At 47.4% G+C, this 24,028-nt stretch overlaps 1 protein-coding gene across 1 annotated transcript; it reads right to left on the minus strand.

Moving 5' to 3' along the window:
* Positions 1-944: 944 nt before the first annotated feature.
* coq8ab (coenzyme Q8A, genome duplicate b) lies at positions 945-24,028 on the minus strand. The gene is made up of 14 exons (XM_072457834.1): positions 23,883-24,028; positions 23,052-23,273; positions 19,877-19,943; positions 19,340-19,411; positions 19,105-19,230; positions 6,467-6,552; positions 6,202-6,342; positions 6,011-6,092; positions 5,746-5,839; positions 5,174-5,315; positions 3,857-3,964; positions 3,703-3,768; positions 2,125-2,211; positions 945-1,260 (listed from the first exon to the last, which is right to left on the minus strand). The coding sequence occupies exons 1-14, from the start codon at positions 24,009-24,011 to the stop codon at positions 970-972; spliced, it is 1,713 nt and encodes a 570-aa protein (XP_072313935.1). The 5' UTR covers positions 24,012-24,028; the 3' UTR covers positions 945-969.

Genomic DNA, 24,028 nt, shown 5'->3' on the forward strand with positions numbered 1-24,028 from the left:
TCGCAATACGGCATTAAACTTCACGGTAAGAACGCACTTTTTATTCATGTTGGCGATAAAAACTACCGTCATTGGCAACGCGCTAAAGTCTGGCACCAGAAAAGTGACAGTGTTTCTTTAAATGCATTTGAGCTGTATTATTGACACAAACTTAAATCATTATCCGATACTTTTACCCTCCAGTTTAATTCATTTGTAATACACGCCTGCGACTGATACAAAAATACAATATTTGACCCTAAAATGACATGATTAAAGGACACATATTACATGATTAAAGGACACATATTACATGATTAAAGGACACATATTGCGCGATATTTGTCACTTTTTAAACACGATTTTGTATCTTTGCTTCGGTACATCACATTTTAGAACGTAAAATACTGTACCTCCTCAGGCTTTAGTGTTAGTTTAGTGTTATCTCCTGGCAGCAGAGGGAATCGCCACAGGGAAATAAACAAAAGCTAGCTCGCCCCGACGCTCAGAACCAGTCTGATGATCGATGGGGTTAAAAACGGCACAGGAGAGCTCGGGATCTCGACCTTTGACCTCACAAATCTGGGAGTGTTTTTCAGAGGCTCAGAACCAACTCAAAACAGGATGAATGAAAGTGTAATTTAAGCGAAAAAATACAAATCCAGACATGTTTTTGATGTGGGAATGTCGTGATTACTTAGTTTCGAATAATGTGTGTCCTTTAAATGCTCAGTTTATCATCCAAACCTGCACAAAAACAGCCTGAGGCCCGAACAGCCTGAGGCCCGAACAGCCTGGGGCCCCCAACAGCCTGGGGCCCCCAACAGCCTGGGGCCCCCAACAGCCTGGGGCCCCCAACAGCCTGGGGCCCCGAACAGCCTGGGGCCCCGAACAGCCTGGGGCCCCGAACAGCCTGGGGCCCCGAACAGCCTGGGGCCCCGAACAGCCTGGGGCCCCGAACAGCCTGAGGTCCCGAACAGCCTGAGGTCTTCACTGGGCCTCACCGTCTCTGTTCCTCCTGTAGGTCTCGTACGTCTCGTGGAACATTTCTTTGCAGCGGATCTTCGCCTTCAGTTTGGAGCAGATGAGGAAGGACCCGCCCATTTTACGGTGCAGCGAGTAGGTCTCCTCGGGGGGCGGGGTCAGCCTCTCCCGGAGCATGATGGGAATCAGGGAATGGATGCGCTCGGTGGTGCTTTGGGTCCCGAAGTCGAAGGGCGTGTCCGAGGAAAAGGCCTCTCCCAGGATCATGACTGCGTCGACGTGAGCGTTCTCCATGGACTGAGACCAGAGGAAACACAGCTGTAGTACTGCACTACTAATACTACTACTGCACTACTAATACTACTACTGCACTACTAATACTACTACTGCACTACTAATACTACTACTGCACTACTAATACACTACTACTACTACTACTACTACTACTGCACTACTACTACTACACCACACCACCACCACCACTACTACTACTACTGCACTACTAATACTACTGCACTACTAATACTGCACTACTAATACTACTACTACTGCACTACTAATACTACTACTGCACTACTAATACTGCACTACTAATACTACTACTACTGCACTACTAATACTACTACTGTACTACTAATCTACTAATACCGCACAACTACTACTGCACTACTAATACTACACAACTACTACTGTACCTGTACAACTACTGCAATACTACTACAGCACTATCATTTATGAGGATTAATCTGCAGTAAACAAACGCTCGCTCTGCGTGGATGAGGCGCTTTAAATAAAACATCAGATTCACTGGCGCCCCCTGGTGGACGTGTACTGTACATGTGAACAATTTTAAGTGAAGATACAAAGCTCCATTTTAAAGTCCTTTGGCAGTTTACTCTGTTTAAGAGCCAAATGTTTTTACTGCCATCAAAATATTATTCCATACAAATGAAGATGGTGACAAAAATAATAAAAATGCTTCTTGACGATAAAATCGACAAATCCAAAAGTTTGATTTGTGGAACTTTTCAAGAGTTCCTTAAAAAAACCTTCAATAAACTTCTCTACTATGCAATACAAACTCTCCAGTAGAGGGCAGTATTTGTGTATTTTCCAGCTCCTCTCGTCCTGCTCCTGGTTCTACAGCGTGAGACACGTTACCTTTGTCTCGAACCCCGTCAGGAACTTCATCTCTCTGGATTTGCGCAGAACTCCTTCTCGGTCCTGCTCCGCCGCCGATTTTATCACCTGAAAACCACCGCCAAACGAGTCAGAAAACGAGGGCTTTAAGAGTCAGAAAACGACCCCTAAACGAGTAAGAAAACGAGCGGTAAACGAGTAAGAAAACGACCGCTAAGCGAGTCAGAAAACGAGCGCTAAACCAGTCAGAAAACGAGCACTAAAAGAGTCCGAAACGACCGCCAAACGAGTCCGAAACGACCGCCAAACGAGTCAGAAACGACCGCCAAACGAGTCAGAAAACGACCGCCAAACGAGTCAGAAAACGACCGCCAAACGAGTCAGAAAACGACCGCCAAACGAGTCAGAAAACGACCGCCAAACGAGTCAGAAAACGACCGCCAAACGAGTCAGAAAACGACCGCCAAACGAGTCAGAAAACGACCGATAAACGAGTCAGAAAACGACCGATAAACGAGTCAGAAACGACCGATAAACGAGTCAGAAACGACCGATAAGAGTCAGAAACGACCGATAAACGAGTCAAAAATCGACCGATAAACGAGTCAGAAAACGAGCGCTAAACGAGTCAGAAACGACCGATAAACGAGTCAGAAACGACCGATAAACGAGTCAGAAACGACCGATAAACGAGTCAGAAAAACGACCGATAAACGAGTCAGAAACGACCGATAAACGAGTCAGAAACGACCGATAAACGAGTCAAAAATCGTCCGATAAACGAGTCAGAAAACGAGCGCTAAACGAGTCAGAAAACGAGCGCTAAACGAGTCAGAAAACGACCGATAAACGAGTCAGAAAACGAGCGCTAAACGAGTCAGAAAACGAGCGCTAAACGAGTCAGAAAACGAGCGCTAAACGAGTCAGAAAACGAGCACTAAAAGAGTCCGAAACGACCGCCAAACGAGTCAGAAACGACCGCCAAACGAGTCAGAAACGACCGCCAAACGAGTCAGAAACGACCGCCAAACGAGTCAGAAAACGACCGCCAAACGAGTCAGAAAACGACCGATAAACGAGTCAGAAACGACCGATAAACGAGTCAGAAAACGAGCGCCAAACGAGTCAGAAAACGACCGATAAACGAGTCAGAAACGACCGATAAACGAGTCAAAAATCGACCGATAAACGAGTCAGAAAACGAGCGCCAAACGAGTCAGAAAACGACCGATAAACGAGTCAGAAACGACCGATAAACGAGTCAGAAACGACCGATAAACGAGTCAGAAACGACCGATAAACGAGTCAGAAAACAAGCGCTAAACGAGTCAGAAAACGACCGATAAACGAGTCAAAAATCGACCGATAAACGAGTCAGAAAACGAGCGCCAAACGAGTCAGAAAACGACCGATAAACGAGTCAGAAACGACCGATAAACGAGTCAGAAACGACCGATAAACGAGTCAGAAACGACCGATAAACGAGTCAGAAACGACCGATAAACGAGTCAGAAAACAAGCGCTAAACGAGTCAGAAAACGAGCGCTAAACGAGTCAGAAAACGAGCACTAAACCAGCGCGTCTTGGTCCTGGTCTCACCTCGATGTAGTCGTCAGTGAAGCTCTTCTCAAACGTTCGAGTCGCTCCGAAGTCCAACAGCGCCACCTGCAGACGGCGAGACGAGAGGTCAAGCGGGAGGGTCAGAGGTCAAAGGTCAGAGGTGAAGGTCGTGAGAGCAGTTAGAAACACAAACCCGGTGCGTCTGAGGGTCGAAGAAGAAGTTGGACCAGTTTGGATCCGTCTGCATGAACCTGAACTCGAACAGCTCCCTCAGGCACAAGGTCAAGATCTCCTCACAGATCTGGAGAAGGAAGAGGAGGGAGGAGGAAGAGGGGAAGGAGGAAGAAAGAGAAAGAGGGAGGAGGAAGAGGGGAAGGAGGAAGAAAGAGAAAGAGGGAGGAGGAAGAGGGGAAGGAGGAAGAAAGAGAAAGAGGGAGGAGGAAGAGGGGAAGGAGGAAGAAAGAGAAAGAGGGAGGAGGAAGAGGGGAAGGAGGAAGAAAGAGAAAGAGGGAGGAGGAAGAGGGGAAGGAGGAAGAAAGAGAAAGAGGGAGGAGGAAGAGGGGAAGGAGGAAGAAAGAGAAAGAGGGAGGAGGAAGAGGGGAAGGAGGAAGAAAGAGAAAGAGGGAGGAGGAAGAGGGGAAGGAGGAAGCGAAGGAGGAGGAGAAAGAGGCAGAAGAGAATGAGAGGGAGGAGAAAGGAGGAGAGGGAGGAGGTAAAGGAGGACACAAAGGAGGAGGTAAAGGAGGACACAAAGGAGGAGGAAACGAAGAAGAATAAGTTTGTGACGGGAAAAGACACTGACAAAACGCATCTGCACAAACACGTCAGCAGAGGGCGCTAGAACGGCACCGACAGAAGCTGTTTGTGAGTCTGACTCTGCGGAATCTGCTTTAAAAACACAGAGGAGCCTCAGGGATGACCGGGGCTGACCACAGCTGTAACAATTGATCGTAAATAATAGTCGTATTTGGAAAATCGTGATCGTCACACGCTCTAAACATGAGGAGGATCTTTAGAACTTTTCAGATCTTATTACTGTATTTTCCGGACTATAAGTTGCACTTTTTTTCATAGCTTTGGCCGGGGTGCGACTTATTCTTATATACTTATACTCCAGTGCGACTTATACTCCGAAAAATACTGCATCTTCATCGGATTTTAATCAATGACAGTTTAATTACAGATATTAATATCTTTATGAAGGAGACAAAGTGAGTTATTCTGACCCGTTACAAACAAATGTCCTGTTTCCTGAGGCCCCGGGGCCCGTTCACTTGTCTAATCCCGTCACACATGGTCTTTAGTCGATTTAAGCACAACTACTTTGGGATTATACTGCGGTTTAACATCTCACATGCAAGGAAGTTCAGGAACACGCTCAGGAACGCCCCTGTGAGAACGCCCCTGTGAGAACGCCCCTGTGAGAACGCCCCTGTGAGAACGCGCCTGTGACAACTGTGAGAAGGCGCCTGAAGGCGCCTGCGAGAACGCGTGTATTCCGTGTTCAAACCTGGTTCCTCAGATCCTGGTCCAGGTCCGAGGCTTTGTCCAGAGGAAACCCCGGGACCATCGTGAGGGTCAGAACCTGTCGACTGCTCAGCTCCTCCACCACGTCCGGCACGTAGAAGAACGGGTTGCTCTTCAGCAGCTCCCTGTCAACACAAAAGACCGTGAGCACAGGGATTCCTCCGCGTCCTTCTGCTCCGGAGCGTCGGGATTCCTCCGCGTCCTTCTGCTCCGGAGCGTCGGGATTCCTCTGCGTCCTTCTGCTCCGGAGCGTCGGGATTCCTCTGCGTCCTTCTGCTCCGGAGCGTCGGGATTCCTCTGCATCCTTCTGCTCCGGAGCGTCGGGATTCCTCTGCGTCCTTCTGCTCCGGAGCGTCGGGATTCCTCTGCGTCCTTCTGCTCCGGAGCGTCGGGATTCCTCTGCATCCTTCTGCTCCGGAGCGTCGGGATTCCTCTGCGTCCTTCTGCTCCGGAGCGTCGGGATTCCTCTGCGTCCTTCTGCTCCGGAGCGTCGGGATTCCTCTGCATCCTTCTGCTCCGGAGCGTCGGGATTCCTCTGCGTCCTTCTGCACTCACTTGAACTTCTTGGCGCACTGAGCCTCTCGGACGTAGTCGCACTCCAGCGCCAGCTCCCGACTCATGACCTCGATCAGGTGCTCGGGGAAAAGACCTGCAGCACAGAGCGACTGAGCGGGTTCAAACGGAGCGACCGAGCGGGTTCAAACGGAGCGACCGAGCGGGTTCAAACGGAGCGACCGAGCGGGATGACTCAGTGTAAACAGAGCCACACAACCCCCCCCCCCTCTTATCAGACGGAGATAAAGTGACAGTGGGGCTTTACCTTCAGGCAGAGCGCGGCTCAGACTCAGCGCCCCCATGATGTTCCGGACGTCACTGTTGATGCTCCGCGCCACGCCTGGATACTGGGGGTCAGAGCAGGGTCAGAGGAGGGTCAGAGGAGGGTCAGAGCGTTCATTTGGTAAAAGCCACAAGAAAAAAGCCCACTCTGGGGGGCCCCTGCTTGGACCTCACCTGTATCTTCATGGCCACTTCTCTGCCGTCCCGGAGCCTCCCAAAGTGCACCTGGCCGATGGAGGCCGCCGCGAAGGGTTTCTCCTCAAAGTGCTGCAGTTGATCCCTCCAGTTCGGCCCCAGCTCTCCAGTGATCACCTTCTGCGGACAAAGGTCAGAGGTCAGAACCTTCTTCAGTCTCCCCGCGTTCTAGTCGTCGCGTCTCATCAGAAACGTCCCCGTTTGCTCGTGTAAACGGCTAAAACGCTCTAGATTCGGTCGTTACCATCATCTGTTTGGTCGGCATGAAGTCGGCGCTCTGTCGAACTCTCTCGAAGATTTTGGCCAACTGCGGACTGATGAAGGCGTCATCTGCAGAGACGGAAGAACACGTGAAGAACATGTGAGCAGGAAGAACACGTGAAGAACATGTGAGCAGGGAGAACACGTGAAGAACATGTGAGCAGGAAGAACACGTGAAGAACATGTGAGCAGGAAGAACACGTGAAGAACATGTGAGCAGGAAGAACACGTGAAGAACATGTGAGCAGGAAGAACACGTGAAGAACATGTGAGCAGGAAGAACACGTGAAGAACATGTGAGCAGGGAGAACACGTGAAGAACATGTGAGCAGGAAGAACACGTGAAGAACATGTGAGCAGGAAGAACACGTGAAGAACATGTGAGCAGGAAGAACACGTGAAGAACACGTGAGCAGGGAAGAACACATGAGCGGGAAGAACATGTGAAGAACACGTGAAGAACATGTGAAGAACATGTGAGCAGGAAGAACACGTGAAGAACATGTGAAGAACATGTGAGCAGGAAGAACACGTGAAGAACATGTGAAGAACATGTGAGCAGGAAGAACACGTGAAGAACATGTGAAGAACATGTGAGCAGGAAGAACACATGAGCGTGAAGAACACGTGAGCAGGAAGAACACGTGAGCAGGAAGAACACGTGAGCAGGAAGAACACGTGAGCAGGAAGAACACGTGAGCAGGAAGAACACGTGAGCAGGAAGAACACGTGAGCAGGAAGAACACGTGAGCAGGAAGAACACGTGAGCAGGAAGAACACGTGAGCAGGAAGAACACGTGAGCAGGAAGAACACGTGAGCAGGAAGAACACGTGAGCAGGAAGAACACGTGAGCAGGAAGAACACGTGAGCAGGAAGAACACGTGAGCAGGAAGAACACGTGAGCAGGAAGAACACGTGAAGAACACAATATCCCAGAATAAACATTGTAAACTGGTCAAGACGGCACAGGCTTTTGGCGAAAAATTGTTTCACGCGCTCTTATCTTTTGACTAAACACCGCTTTTTATATTTCATTTAATGCCATTTTGCGTTGTTGGCAGTATTTTATTCAAAAAAATTGAGAATTTATTTTATTCATATTGTAGAAATCAATAATCCAAGTCTGGCGAATCCGTAAACCAAGTGATAAAATAACCGCAGCCTAAATAGTAGTAAGTATTCTAGCCTCAAAATTGAAGGCTTCAAAAATGTATTCCACAAAAAGTAAATTGTGGTAAAACATTTGTAAATCAAAACCAAAAAAAAACACAATTGTTTTTTTTTGTCCTGAAAACTTTCAGCTAAAATGGTAAATATCATAATCTATATTAAATGTGTCTTAAGTGATTTTTTGTGACATTTTGAGGTTAATTCCAGTTCCTTGTCACATTCCACTGAAATTTTTGCCTGATCACATGATCCACAGAAACAGGAAGTGTGTTCTCTCGATCCTCACATGAGCTAAACAAACAGACCATTGTGCAACACTAAACAGTCCAACAAACTGCACACCCGTCCAAACGCTCCAAAACCAGCGAGAGAACGCGCAGGACACACTTACACTGCCAAACCCCGCCTCTCCGGGCGTGGGGGAGGTCTTGCTGTTATTCATAAAAAATCTACATCCATCACTGAACTGAACCTCAACCTTCCATCCATCTCATAATTTGAATACCTCGCCTTCTCCCTCCCCAACTCTATCACCGCTATCCTGATCTATCGTCCCCCAAAGCCCCACCCCTCTTTCCTCACTGAATTGTCTGAACTCCTCACCATCGCATCCTCTCTCTCTGCCCGCCTCCTACTCACTGGTGACTTCAACATCCACATTGACTGCCCCAACGCCCCACTGACATCCGACTTCCTCTCTCTCCTGGACTGCTTCCATCTCACCCAACATATTGACTTCCCCACCCATACCAAAGGCCACACTCTGGACTTAGTCTGTTCCTCTCTCCTACCCATATCTAAGCCCCACCCCCTCCCCTTCCCACTCTCTGATCATCTCTGCATCCTTTTCTCCGCCCCCCTACCCTCGCCCCACAACCCCAAAAAACGCACCATCACCTACCGCAATATCAAGTCAGTCAACCCCCTCACGCTCTCCCAGCTCATATCCTCTGCTTTCCCCCCTGACTCCCCCCCCTCTTCCCCCGACGACTATGCCGTCATGCTCAACACCACCCTCTCCGACTCCCTTGACTCCCTAGCCCCCTGGAAAACCTCCTCCGTCTCATACATCAACCCCGCCCCCTGGTACACCCCTGAACTCCGCACCATGAAGCAGACTGGCCGCCAACTCGAACGACTCCTCAAAAGAACCCGCCTCACCGTCCACGCCGAAGCTTTCAAATTACACATCTCCTCCTACCTTGACGCTCTCCAAGCCGCCAAATCTGCCCACCTCTCCACCCTCATCAACAGCTCCCACCGGAGCCCTCGCACCCTGTTCTCCACCGTCAACAAGCTGCTCCAGCCACCGGACATCACTCCACCCTCCTCCCCTGACCTCTGCAACTCTTTCCTCCTTGCCTTCAATGACAAAATTTCCAAAATCAACAGCTCCATGACTGCCGTCTCCATTAACTCCATCACCACCCCCACCCCTGCCCCCCCTCCGCTCCCTGACCACCCACCCTTCCCTGCCCTCACCACCTTCTCCTCTGTTAACTCCTCTCATATCATAGACCTCATCACCGCTTCCAAAACCACCACCTGCTCTCTCGACCCCCTCCCAACGACTCTAACCAAGGCCTGCCTCCCTGCTCTCATCCCCCATCTCACCACCCTCTTCAACCAGTCTTTATCCCTCGGCCATGTTCCTTCCATCTACAAACTGGCCTCCATCACCCCCATCCTCAAAAAACCCACCCTAGACTCCGCCAACCTCTCCAACTACCGCCCCATCTCCAACTGAGCCCCCAGGGCTCAGTCCTCGGCCCCCTCCTCTTCATCTGCTACATCTTCCCCCTTGGTCACATCCTCCGCCAACTCAACCTGGACTTTCACTGCTACGCTGACGACACCCAGATATACCTCACCACCAAATCCACCCAAAACCCTCCCCTCAGCCACATCGAAACCTGCATCTCTACAATAAAATCATGGCTCACTCTCAACTTCCTCAAACTGAACAGTGACAAAACAGAGCTCCTCCTCATTGGCACCAAATCCACTCTCAATAAAACTGGTCCCTTTTCACTCAGCATCGACACGTCGACCATCGCCCCCTCTACCCTGGTACGCAATCTCGGTGTCATCATGGACCCCACCCTCTCCTTCACTCCCCATGTCAGCCACATCGTCAAGACCTCATACTTCCACCTCCGCCGCATCGCCAAAATCCAACACTGCCTCACCCTCCCCGCTGCTGAATCCCTCATCCATGCCTTCATCTCCTCCCGCCTTGACTACTACAACTCCCTCCTCACTGGCATCTCCTCCCATTCCCTCCATAGACTCCAAATGGTCCAAAACTCCGCTGCCCGCCTCCTCACCCACACCCGCCTCCTCACCCACACCCGCCTCCTCACCCACACCTGCCTCCTCACCCACACCCGCCTCCTCACCCACACCCGGTCCCGTGATCACATCACTCCCGTTCTCCGCTCTCTCCACTGGCTCCCCATCAAGCAGCGCATAAACTTTAAAATACTCCTCCTCACCTTCAAAGCTCTTCACCACCTTGCCCCCCCCTACCTGTCTGACCTCCTCATCCCCCACCGCCCCACCCGAGCTCTCCGATCCTCCTCCTCTCTCACCCTGACTGCACCAACATCCCGACTCAAAACTTTTGGCGACAGAGCATTCTCCCGAACAGCACCCCGACTCTGGAACTCCCTCCCCCAACCTGTCCGCCACTCTCCCTCACTCACAACATTCAAATCCCGCCTAAAAACATACCTCTTCACCCAAGCTTATGACCTCCCCTACCCCTAGCCTCCCCTACCCCATTGCCTACTCTTCTACCCCCTGTTACATCCCCATCTTTTTCTCTCTACTTCTTCTGTCTTGTTCATTTTATCTGTATATTAATGTGTTCTGTACGTGTTGTCCCCCCCTGTCTGTAAATACCCCCCCTTTTTTATTATGTTCAGCGTCTTTGGGTCACTGAAAAGCGCTATATAAATAAAAGTTATTATTATTATTAGGATGTACACTCAAATACAAGCGCGCGCAGGAAGTACACTCAAATACAAGCACGCGCAGGAAGTACTCAAATACAAGTACGCGCAGGAAGTACACTCAAATACAAGTACGCGCAGGATGTACACTCAAATACAAGGACGCGCAGGATGTACACTCAAATACAAGCGCGCGCAGGAAGTACACTCGAATAGAAGGACGCGCAGGATTTACACTCAAATACAAGCGCGCGCAGGATGTACACTCAAATACAAGCATGCGCAGGATGTACACTCAAATACAAGCGCGCGCAGGAAGTACACTCAAATACAAGCGCGCGCAGGAAGTACTCAAATACAAGTACGCGCAGGATTTACACTCAAATACAAGGACGCGCAGGATGTACACTAATACAAGCGCGCGCAGGATGTACACTCAAATACAAGCGCGCGCAGGATGTACACTCAAATACAAGGAGGAAATTCTGTTATTGACAATGACTCTTGGATGAGAGTCGAAACGTCTATTTTTTCAAACTGAGTCCAGATGACTACAACTGAAGCTTTTTCTACTATCAAATACAAGGACGCGCAGGATTTACACTCAAAAACAAGCGCGCGCAGGATGTACACTCAAATACAAGCGCGCGCAGGATGTACACTCGAATACAAGCGCGCGCAGGATGTACACTCGAATACAAGCGCGCGCAGGATGTACACTCAAATAGAAGTACACTCAAATACAAGGACGCACAGGATTTACACTCAAATACAAGTACGCGCAGGATGTACACTCAAATACAAGCGCGCGCAGGATGTACACTTAAATACAAGCGTGCGCAGGATGTACACTCAAATACAAGTACGCGCAGGAAGTACTCAAATACAAGTACGCGCAGGAAGTACTCAAATACAGGTACGCGCAGGAAGTACTCAAATACAAGCACGCGCAGGATGTACACTCAAATACAAGCGCGCGCAGGATGTACACTCAAATACAAGCGCGCGCAGGATGTACACTCAAATACAAGCGCGCGCAGGATGTACACTCAAATACAAGCGCGCGCAGGATGTACACTCAAATACAAGCGCGCGCAGGATGTACACTCAAATACAAGTACACGGTCAGAAATATACTCCCAAAAGTACAATAACACTAAAATCTGCTCAAATAAAACTACTATAACATCTTAAAAAATCAAAGTATAAAACATTAACTAGCAAAACGACATGATCCAGTGATTGTTCAGGTCACAATATAATCAGTAACTGGAAAAAAAATATGTATATTCTGACGTTTTAGACACAAAATGGATCTTTTATAATTCAGTTTAAATTCCAAAGTGGTAAAGTGCTTTTTACAATATCTGTTGGAGTTCATAAAGCTGGTCTTTGTGAAATCCTTACGTGTTTTTCTGATTCAGCCTCCAGAGGATTCTAAATGCACTGATGGACTTTTCAGTAAATGAGCAACGTTAACCTCCAATAATGTCACATGCTGAAAACTACAAAGTGAACAAAAGGAGGCGCTGTTCTCACAGGAGGAACTTTAATCCTGTTTATACACAATAAGCTCAGAGTCACGGAGTTTAACGACACGTTTCACAGTTTTCAGAGAGAACTTTTGAAGTCGCGGTGAAGCTAACGATGACAAACGACGTTCAATGATCGACGATTGTGTGTTTTTTGTCCCGCTGCTTGTAAATGCGACCGTGTTCTCAGCTGACCCGCCCGACCCGCCGAGACACAAACTGACACGTTTACTGGTTTACAGAGGATCAAACTATCAATTAAAGCCGCAAGCGGCATCCAACGGCCCTCGCGGGCCGCCGGCCTTCCGACTCTGCGCTTTCGACTTGATAAAGATGGCGCCCTTATTGTGTTGAATTAAAAAAGAACTTGACAGACGGGGACACATTGGACATGGCAAATCCAGTGCAAATGAACACAAGTGTCAGTCAAATTTGCTGCGCCGCCGCACAGAGACAGTAGCACTTGGAATAAAAATATGGATAACTTTTGATGCCCCGCTTGTGTAGATGATTTTCCCCAAATATGAGCTTGATCAGGCTTTCGCACTAGGAGGAGTTCGTTATAGTGTGAAGCGTAAAAATAAGGTCATTTTAGAGATTTCGCTGTTTTCCCATTTCTGACATATATTTGCGGGTCCGCCACACAGAGACCGTAGCACTTAAAATCAAAATATGGATAACTTTTTTGATGCCCCGCTTGTGTAGATGATTTTCCCCAAATATGAACTTGATCGGACAATCGCCCTAGGAGGAGTTTGTTAAAGTGTGAAGCGTAAAAATGTGGTGATTTGAGCAATTTCGCGATTTTCCCATAAGGATATCATGGGATGTTTCTGTCATCATTACGGTTACGTCGTACAAAATATGACTTTGGCTCTCATACTTTTATGATCAGGATGGCAAATTAGAATTTTGTGCAAAATATAATGTCATTTGGAAAAACTCTATTGTTTATAGGCCACTCTGAAAGCCAAATAGTCAGAATTCTGGGAAACGTTTGCGGCTCCGTCGCACAGAGACCGTAAAAGTTATCCTTAAAATTTGGATAACTTTAGATGCCCCACTTGTCTAGGGGACGTACAACGATTTTGAGGTCGGTGGGCAAAACGCCCTAGGAGGAGTTCGTTAAAGTGTGAAACAGAAAAAATGTGGATATTCGAGAGATTTAGCGGTTTTCCCATAGGGATAACATGGGAAGAGTATGTCATCGCTACGACTACGCCGTAAAAATTAAGGCATTTTTCCGATTGGCTTTTTTGATCGGGACGCCAAAATAGAATTTTGGGTAAAGTTTAGAACATTTTGGTAAAACTAATTTTTGACCTTCAATGTTAATTTAAAGGTCACTCTGTAGGGGGCGCTATCGCGCCCATTTAAATTTTGTCATCATAAACTGGTCCAAACTAGAAAGTTGAACAACTGATTCAAATTTGGTCATAATCGGACTGGTTTTGATCAAATGGAGCAATTTTTAGAGCTGCAATATTCCAAAATAAGTTGTCCAACTTTGCGGCTGCGCCGCACACAGACCGTAAAAGGTATCTCCAAAAATTGGATAACTTTAGATGCCCCACTTGTCCAGAGGACGTACGCCAATTTTGAAGTCGGTGGGCAAAACGCCCTAGGAGGAGTTCGTCAAAGTTTGACGTGAACAAAATGGCTAACACAGCGTGTTTTCATTTTCAAAGGAAGATGGCGGCCATAGGGTAAGTCTGGGGGCGTGGCCACAAAGATTTTTTTTCTTTGTCCTCACGAGAGGAATGAGTGTCCCGAATTTCATAGCTTTACGCCAAAGTTGACCTCGGGGCGTCTCCCATAGGCGCAATGTATTTTGACTTTTGTCGGTGGTGCTGTCGCGCCATTTTTTAACGAAAAAAAAAAATGGCCCAGAAAAAAAAATCTAATTTTTCGCCGATTCTGAATTTTGGGCAAAGTTTGGTGAGTTTTTGAGCATGTTCAGGGGGTCAAATTAGAGATCAAAGCGCTGAAGAAGAACAAGAAAAATTAAAGCCGCAAGCGGCATCCAACGGCCCTCGCGGGCCGCCGGCCTTCCGACTCTGCTCTCTGCATTTTACAGAGATGGCGCTAACGCAATTGTCTAAGAACTAAGACAGCGACACATTGATGAACACAAATGTCGGTCAAATGTGCAGCTCCAGCGCACAGAGACCGTGACACTTGGAATAAAAATATGGATAACTTTTGATGCTCCGCTTGTGTAGATTATTTTCCCCAAATATGAACTTGATCGGACAATCGCCCTAGGAGGAGTTCGTTAAAGTGTGAAGCGTAAAAATGTGGTGATTTGAGCGATTTTGCGATTTTCCCATAAGGATAACATGGGATGTTTCCGTCATCGCTACGGTTACGCCGTACAAAATATGGCTTTGGCTGTCATACTTGTATGATCAGGATGGCAAATTAGAATTTTGTTCAAAATATGTCATTTGGAAAAACTATTGTTTATAGGCCACTCTGAAGGCCAAATAGTCAGAATTCTGGGAAACGTTTGCGGCTCCGTCGCACAGAGACCGTAAAAGTAATCCTTAAAATGTGGATAACTTTAGATGCCCCACTTGTCTAGAGGACGTACACCGATTTTGAGGTTGGTGGGCAAAACGCACTAGGAGGAGTTCGTTAAAGTGTGAAACATAAAAATGTGGTAATATGAGAGATTTTGCGGTTTTCCCATAGGGATAACATGGGAGGTTTCTGTCATCGCTACGACTACGCCGTAAAAATTAAGGCATTTGTCTCATTGGGTTTTTTGATCGGGATGGCCAAATAGAATTTTGGGTAAAGTTTAGAACATTTTGGTAAAACTAATTTTTGACCTTCAATGTTAATTCAAAAGGTCACTCTGTAGGGGGCGCTATCAGGCCCATTTCAATTTTGTCAGCCTAAACTGGTCCAAACTGGATAGTTTAACAACTGATTCAAATTTGGTCCAAATCGGACTCGTTTTGATCAAATGGGAGCAATTTTTAGATTCGCATTATCCCAAAATAAGTTGTCCAATTTTGTGGCTGCGCCGCACGTAGATCGTAAAAGGTATCCCAAAAATTTGGATAACTTTAGATGCCCCACTTGTCCAGAGGACGTACGCCGATTTTGAAGTTGGTGGGCAAAACGCCCTAGGAGGAGTTCGTCAAAGTTTGACGTGAACAAAATGGCTAACTCAGCTTTTTTTCATTTTCAAAAGGAAGATGGCGGGCATAGGGTAAGTCTGGGGGCGTGGCCACAATAACATTTTCTTTTGTCCTCGAGAGGAATGCGTGTCCCGAATTTCGTAGCTCTACGGCAAAGTTGACCCCGGGGCGTCTCCCATAGGCGCAATGTATTTTGACTTTTGTCGGTGGCGCTGTCGCGCCATTTTTTGACGAAAAAAAAAATGGCCCAGAAAATATCAAATTTATCGCCGATTCTGAATTTTGGGCAAAGTTTGGTGAGTTTTTGAGCATGTTCAGGGGGTCAAATTAGAGCTCAAAGAGCAGAAGAAAGAAGAATAATAAAAAATATAGCCGCAAGCGGCAATGATCGGCCCTCGCCACGCCGCCGCCACGCCGCCGCCACGCCGCAAGAGGAGGGGGCGCTAACGCGCCCCAATTGTCCTTTTATTACGCCTACTGCTGAATCTGTGACGCTGTCACATCTTCTCCCCTTTGTTTTACCATCAAAAAGCAATTTTATTTTGAATTCTTGGCAAAATGTGCGGCTTTGCCGCACAGACACCGTGACTCTTTGAATGAAAATGTGGATAACTTTTGATGGTCTTGAAGATGAGTCTCACCAAATTTCAGGTTAATAGGGCTGACGCCCTGGGAGGAGTTTGTGAAAGTCTAAAGTGTAAACATGTTCTGGCGATTTCCCCATTGGAATAACATGAAAGGTTTCGGTCATCGTTACGGCAACGCCATAACAATTATGACATGAGTCATTGACTTTTTTGATGGGGATGCTAAAATTGAGTTGTGTGTCAAATTTCATATAATTTCGCAAAACTAAACATTTAACCTCCATATAAAATCTGTAGGGGGCGCTGTGGCGCCAAATGAATTTATTTCACTTCAAGTAGGTTTAGGGCAAAGAGTTTAACAACTGATTCTAATTTGACGCAATTCGGACTTTATCTGCGCAAACGGCAGAAATTTTAAATATGGGAGATTTCTGAAATTCTAGCTACAGTTTGCGGCTTCGCCGCACAGAGACCGTGAGAGGTATCAATGTAATTTGGATAACTTTTGATGTCCCACTCCTCAGTAGCATTTTCGCCAAATTTCAGCTTTTTAGGGCCAACGCCCTGGGAGGAGTTCGTAAAAGTACGACGTTTGGAAAAACTCCGAAGTCATGTTTAGCCATTTTTGAAGCAATATGGCCGACATTTGGTTGGGCGGACGGCGTTGCCGTAATAATATTTTTTACTTCTCTTGTCACCATCTACCTCTGCGCCAAATTTCATGATTCTACGATCAGATTTTTTTTGGGTCATTTCCCATCTCTCAATGCATTTTTGGTACATTTGGGGGCGCTGACGCGCCAATTTTTTTAATTTTAGAAAAGGGAAATAGCCAGAATGTAGAGAGGCACGATTTTTAGAGGTGTGAACATTTTTGTGACTTTTCGTCAATGTTCACTGGGTGAAAAATAGGGGGGTTGGTCCCGAGAAGAAGAAGAAGAAAGAATAATATTCCGATGCGAAAACAATGTTTCCCATTTTTCAAATATCATAAACTATACATTTTCGGAAAGCGCTCGCGCTTTCCTACCTCATGGTGTGGGTCCCTGGTCACTGACGGGTACTTTCATTAATTTTGAGTGGGCTCCGCCCACTTTGTGTTTTTGGCCCTCTATACAGTAATAATGTTCAATTTTTGCATTACATGCTTATATGCACGGAACATGCAAGAGATGGGGAACGTATTCGTGAGCTACTTAGCGCAAATGAGTGCTTTATATGAGTGCTTTATATACATTTATATCATCTCAATGTAAAGTGCTCGTTTAGTGCGCACTTTTGCACGGGCTTCGCCCGTTTACAACGGTAATGTTCCATTTTCCTACTACTAATTAGTATGCACGGGGCGTGCATGAGTGAAGGAGTGCGTTAGTGAGTGTTTGGAAGTGGGCGAGCGCTTTGCGCTCGATTTCGTGCGCACTACGTGCGCACTTTCGCAGCCGTGCTTCGCACGGCCTTACGAGATTAATAGGCCTCTCGCCAGCTTGTGGCGCTCGGGCCTAATAATATTTTTAGCAAAAACAATATAGCCGTTTCCACTATAACAACAAATTATACATCGTTTGAAAGCTCTAAGCCTTCCCCATGCCGCCATGGGGTGGAATCATCATTACGAGCGCTTACGCGCTCGTCACTCCCCATTCCGTCGGGATGCCCCGCCCACTCCCCATAGACTTCCATTGATTTGAGCAGATACAAGCATGGCCCATGCCTACGGCATGGATTCTCGCGTACAGGACAATGCCAGGAGGGTTTTTGGAGGAATGCAGCGCTTCGCGCTGCTGTTGTCAACAATTTGTGAATGGGCGTAGCCCATTCACAAATTGTTGACTATTTCTGTCATAGCAGGAGTAAGTATGCATGATCCATGCCTTCGGCATGGGCTAGTTCACTGTATTTGCCAGGGGCGACGGGGCACCAAACATGCGGGCTGTGCCCGCATGTTTGGTCAGACAGTTGCAACGCTGCCTTCGGCAGCGTTGCGGGAGCAATAGGCCCTCCGCCCTGCTGGGGCTCGGGCCTAATAATTACAAGAGACGATGTTACAATGCAGGGCTCAGATTAAGGATTTTCACTTGTATAGCGGCGCTGCTTAACAATCCCTTAATTTTTTCAAATTTGTATCACAGTTTGATAATTGCATGGCAAAACATGAAAGTGACTAACAATCAATATTTTCCATTGATATAACACGATTATTTCAAATGTATTTGTAAACAATCTATTGAAAAAAAAAACTCTTAACAAATTAACTTTTAAACACTCAAAAGAAAAAAAAGAACTTGCAATGAAGTTAGTCGTTGAAGAAATTAACACAAAGTCAGATGGCCTTATTTACAACTTTCATCCATATCATTAAACATATATATTAAGCTTCTGATGGAAGCATTAAGGTTGCTGTGGTGTCAATCATGGTGTATTTGTGTTATTCAAATTGTACAGCTCTATTTATTTATTTATTCCAGCTATAACTTTTTATTTTTCGTTTTGCCATTTGATGACGGTTCCCAAGTACTCGTCTCAGCTGCGTCCAAAATACGCATCTGATTGTTAAAAACGAGGTTGTGTCACTTGGCAGTGTAAATATGAATATTTTGGCTGTGAATGATCTGTAAAGACTTTAGCGTTCAGGAGCTATTGACCTCGGAAGTCTGTATCGGTGAAAATGACGCTAACTTTACCGCACGTGGCTCCTCCCACTTTCAGACTCGATCTGAGACAACAGCGGGACTCGTCATGACAACACATCTGTCATCAGTACTTTTAGGCGCTTTAGTTATACAATTGAACACATTTTGTATCGCAAAAGCTGCGATACAAAAACACTTTCACGTGGCATTTTGCGATGCGATACCGCTTATTCTGAACTTATTCAGCTTATTATTTTGGACGGGGTATTTTAAAATGTGGACGGCCATTTTATTATAGAATCTTAGGAAAAAAGGGAATATTACAGTATTGTCGCTGAGAGGTTTTGGCCGGCGGGCTTCCGCCACGCTGAAAAGATAGCGCCAGGTATTAAACGTGTGCGCGGCGGCGCGATACCCAAAAGATAGCGCCAGGTTGTACATGCTGCGCCGCTTTATTTTGTAAAAGCGTCGCTAATAAGTGGTGGAGTGTTTGCCCCCTCTGTGCCCCGCCCGTGCCCCCTCTGTGCCCCGCCCGTGCCCCCTCTGTGCCCCGCCCGTGCCCCCTCTGTGCCCCGCCCGTGCCCCCTCTGTGCCTCACCTTGGATGCTCAGCACTTGTCCGAGCTTCAGAGCAGCTCCTCTCACTTTGCACAGAGTCCGGACGATCCTCTCGGCGTTCGCCTCGTTCAGGAACGGGTTTGAGTCCAGGACGGGTTTTTTATCCCCTGAGAGCGCGGCAAGGAGGAGGAGTCACGAGAAGGTGAGGAGGAAGAGTCAGGAGAAGGAGGAGTCAGCGCGAGTTTGAAACGTACCATCATCGTACACTTTCCTCACCTGGCTCAGACTGTTTGAACGACTTCTTGGCCATTTCCGTGAGCGCTCCAAAGCCGAGTCCGACGGCCAAACCTGGAGACAACGAAACACATTATTTATGTACTTCAAAACCAGAGTAAAGAGTATTTATGTACTTCAAAACCAGAGTAAAGAGTATTTATGTACTTCAAAACCAGAGTAAAGAGTATTTATGTACTTCAAAACAAGTAGTTATTAGATTTGTAATTTATGTTTTGACAGTTTCAGAACACTTTTGCAGCGGTCTAAACTACGACTGACGTTCACTTTGAGCTGAAACGTCTCCAGAGGAAAAACAATCTTTATCTCCACAACACTTGTATCATGTCCTTGGTCGTTCTGATCGTGCCAAGACGTTTCCATGGAGACGAGTTCCAGAAGATTAACAACCGATTTACCAAAGAGTACGAACAGACAGCAAACCTACTGTGCAAACTTACACTAATACAGCTCACAGGGGCTAAACCAGGACTAAACCAGGACTAAACCTCTGATGGAAAATACTAGTTTTAGACAAACCTCCAAAGTTGGCGAGTCTTCCCAAACGAGTGACAGGAACTTTTCTTTCTCTGGCTTTGTCACTGAGCTGAAAAAAATAATAATCAAAAATCATATTTAGTTTTAATTTATGTAAAAAAGTCATTTGACATATGTAGTTTTATAAATATTGTCAGTGTTTCCCAGTAAAGCTAATAAATTTAAGGCCGTGGCTGGAGAGCCGCGGCGCGGTCAAATAGCCGCGCAGTTTCAGGGACTGTGGCATTTCCCTTATAGCCTCATGGCTAACCCCAACCTTAACCCTAGCCCCAACCTTAGCCCCAACCTTAACCTTAACCTTAACCCGGCGCGGTCTAAAACGGCGCTAAAACGCGGTCAAATAGCGGCACAGTTTCAGGAGCCGCGGCCGGCACAAAAACAACATGGTAGTTTCGGCCGCGCGCCGCGGCTCTGTAGACACTCCCTTAATTTAAAGCTTTTATTCCATGTTCCAAACTCACCAGCAGAGGGCGCAGGCACATTCAACTCCTAAATCTACAACTTCATGTCTTCTTCTCCTTTTACCTTTTGTTCCATTGAAATCCTCACAATCGAAATAAAATGAGGATTAGTCGACCAGTAAAACTTTGTCGACTAAATCACCCTCGACCGAATAATCGACTAAAGGGCTAAAAACTGCAACGGCAAAGCACGACCGCCTCAGACTAAAGACATAAGATAAGATAATCCATGGACTCATCGGTTAAAGGGGGCGCGGCACGATCTAAAACCTCTAAGTCATACCGGCCAAGAAATGCATAATAGAGAAGATAAAAACATAGAAGTTAACATAAGTCGCACTGGAGTATGAAATGTGGTTGCAAGTGTGAAAATAACAAATAATATTGCATACAAGTCACTCCGGAGTATAAGTATAAGTCGCACCCCGGCCAAAACTATGAAAAAAGGTGCGATTTATAGTCCGGAAAATACAGTAATCTAACCTTGTTGTATCCGACTTAAAGGACGTGATAAGAACTCTGTCGACTCCGTGCTTTTGAACTGCGTTTACGTGTTTAAAAGGCAGATTAAACTCATCGACCCGGAAAGACCCAGAGTCCTAAACATTTACATCAGGGCTATTCAACATAAGGCCCGACAATCAATTTAATCCGGCCCACAACCCATCTTCCAAATATTTTAAAAGTCATTTAATGGTTTAATTCTGGGTCAGCACTAGATTAGACCCGGGTCGGACGTGGGGGTCGGACGTTGGGGTCGGACGTTGGGGTCGGACGTGGGGGTCGGACGTGGGGGTCGGACGTGGGTGGTACTAGTCTAGTCCTAGTATAATTCTGGTTCAGTTCTGGATGGGCAATTTTTGTTGGTAAAGCATTATCTTTATTTAAGAATTGCAATTCAATTTGCAATTACTGTGAAATTCATGTGCAATCCATGTGCTGTCGTGACACATATTCATGTGCAATTACTGTCGGGATCACATGCAATGGTATTTATTTATTTATTTATTTATAGGAGATCTTCTACTGAAAGTGTTTTTCAGACTTCCTATAAGTGATCTGTTCTTCTGTATCTACCTCTGGATCTACCTGCGTTGCACCAATGAAATTTCCCCATGTGGGACAATAAAGGAATATCTTATCTTATTTATTGCAATAGTGTTTTTGTTACAGTGGCGTGTTGTGCACCTCGGGCCCAGAGACCAGGGCCCTCGTGAAAATTACGTAGAATAGCCCTGATCTAGATGCTAGTGTCACATTACAACATTGTAGCCCTTTAAACCCGACGCATCCCCTTTAAAACTGACGCATCCCCTTTAAACCCGACGCATCCCTTTAAACCCGACGCATCCCGTTAAACCCGACGCATCCCCGTTAAACCCGACGCATCCCCTTTAAACCCGACGCATCCCCTTTAAACCCGACGCATCCCCTTTAAACCCGACGCATCCCCTTTAAACCCGACGCATCCCCTTTAAACCCGACGCATCCCCTTTAAACCCAGACGCATCCCCTTTAAACCAGACGCATCCCCTTTAAACCAGACGCATCCCCTTTAAGCCCGACGCATCCCCTTTAAGCCCGACGCATCCCCTTTAAACCCGACGCATCCCCTTTAAACCCGACGCATCCCCTTTAAACCCGACGCATCCCCTTTAAACCCGACGCATCCCCTTTAAACCCGACGCATCCCTTTTAAACCCGACGCATCCCCTTTAAACCCGACGCATCCCCTTTAAACCAGACGCATCCCCTTTAAACCAGACGCATCCCCTTTAAAACCCGACGCATCCCCTTTAAAACCCGACGCATCCCCTTTAAACCCGACGCATCCCCTTTAAACCCGACGCATCCCCTTTAAACCCGACGCATCCCCTTTAAAACCGACGCATCCCCTTTAAAACCGACGCATCCCCTTTAAAACCTGACGCATCCCCTTTAAACCAGACGCATCCCCTTTAAACCAGACGCATCCCCTTTAAACCCGACGCATCCCCTTTAAACCCGACGCATCCCCTTTAAACCCGACGCATCCCCTTTAAACCCGACGCATCCCCTTTAAACCCGACGCATCCCCTTTAAACCCGACGCATCCCCTTTAAACCAGACGCATCCCCTTTAAACCCGACGCATCCCCTTTAAACCCGACGCATCCCCTTTAAACCCGACGCATCCCCTTTAAACCCGACGCATCCCCTTTAAACCCGACGCATCCCCTTTAAACCCGACGCATCCCCGACGCATCCCCTTTAAACCAGACGCATCCCCTTTAAACCAGACGCATCCCCTTTAAACCAGACGCATCCCCTTTAAACCAGACGCATCCCCTTTAAACCAGACGCATCCCCTTTAAACCCGACGCATCCCTTTTAAACCCGACGCATCCCCTTTAAACCAGACGCATCCCCTTTAAACCAGACGCATCCCCTTTAAACCTGACGCATCCCCTTTAAACCCGACGCATCCCCTTTAAACCCGACGCATCCCCTTTAAACCCGACGCATCCCCGACGCATCCCCTTTAAACCCGACGCATCCCCTTTAAACCCGACGCATCCCCTTTAAACCCGACGCATCCCCTTTAAAACCTGACGCATCCCCTTTAAACCCGACGCATCCCTTTTAAACCCGACGCATCCCCTTTAAACCCGACGCATCCCCTTTAAACCCGACGCATCCCCTTTAAAGGTGACGTACCACTTGTTTGTGAGGCTTGCAGGTCTTGGCTCCTCTCGCTCTCTGAATGTCGTCCGCAGACAGGCGTCCCACATTGGAAGCGTCCTGGCACAGCGCTCGGGTGTGGGCCGGCTGAAGGGTCCGCGGCGTGGCTCCGCCTCCGTTTAGGACCAAACACGTGCAAAAACCCGCTCCCAACGTGGAATATCTGCGCGAGTGTCTGTGGACGCACATCCCCGGGTCCTGAGGAAACACGGGCACGGATCAGGCAGAGGTCGGCAGAGGTCGGGTTTGTAGACATGCAAAATTAAAGGAACAGTATGCCAAATTTAGGCTTAAACTTTCATAAACCAGTCGGTGTCTATACGCGAGTTTAGATCTATGTTTATTTAGAAATGTCTAAACTTTAGGTAATTTATTAAAGGGGGAGGGGCTTCGGTACATGACAGAAAACCACGCTGAGCCACACCTTTATTTGCCTTGACCTTAAAAGAGCGGATTATCTTATCACGATGGCGATGTGTACCCGACACTAGAGGCTTATTTTACACTTTTTGACACTGATATTTGTCTGGAATGTGGCATTTTAATTCTGATGTCATTATTATTTGTGAATAAATGAATATATCTTCTTCTCTTGATTGTATTGCAGGCTTCCCTCTCTCAGAACAGTTGAACACTTCTGCTCTTATCTTTCGCTCAAGCTTCGCCCGGTCTGTCAGTTGTGGGCGGAGCCATCACAGCAGAGGGGCGTGTCTCTGCTCCGGGCCCACAGGGGACGGGCAAAGCTGTGACTCGTCCTAAACCCGGGGCAAACGCGCGAGGAGGTCGTTTGTTTGGGTCCAAACTCACCCCGACCAGGCTCCGCCCCGAGGCCCCGGAGAGCGCGGCCACGCCCGTGTGGTGGCCCAGGACGGGGGCTCGGCGGGCGGCCTGCTTCACCCAGCTCAGGCCCCGCCTCAGCACCGCCTCTCCGGCCATCGCTCGCCAGAGACACA

Source organism: Eucyclogobius newberryi, unplaced genomic scaffold (genome assembly GCF_026437365.1).
Source record: "Eucyclogobius newberryi isolate DKJ021-1_F unplaced genomic scaffold, fEucNew1.0.hap1 SCAF_21, whole genome shotgun sequence".
Taxonomy (NCBI): Eukaryota; Metazoa; Chordata; class Actinopteri; order Gobiiformes; family Gobiidae; genus Eucyclogobius; species Eucyclogobius newberryi.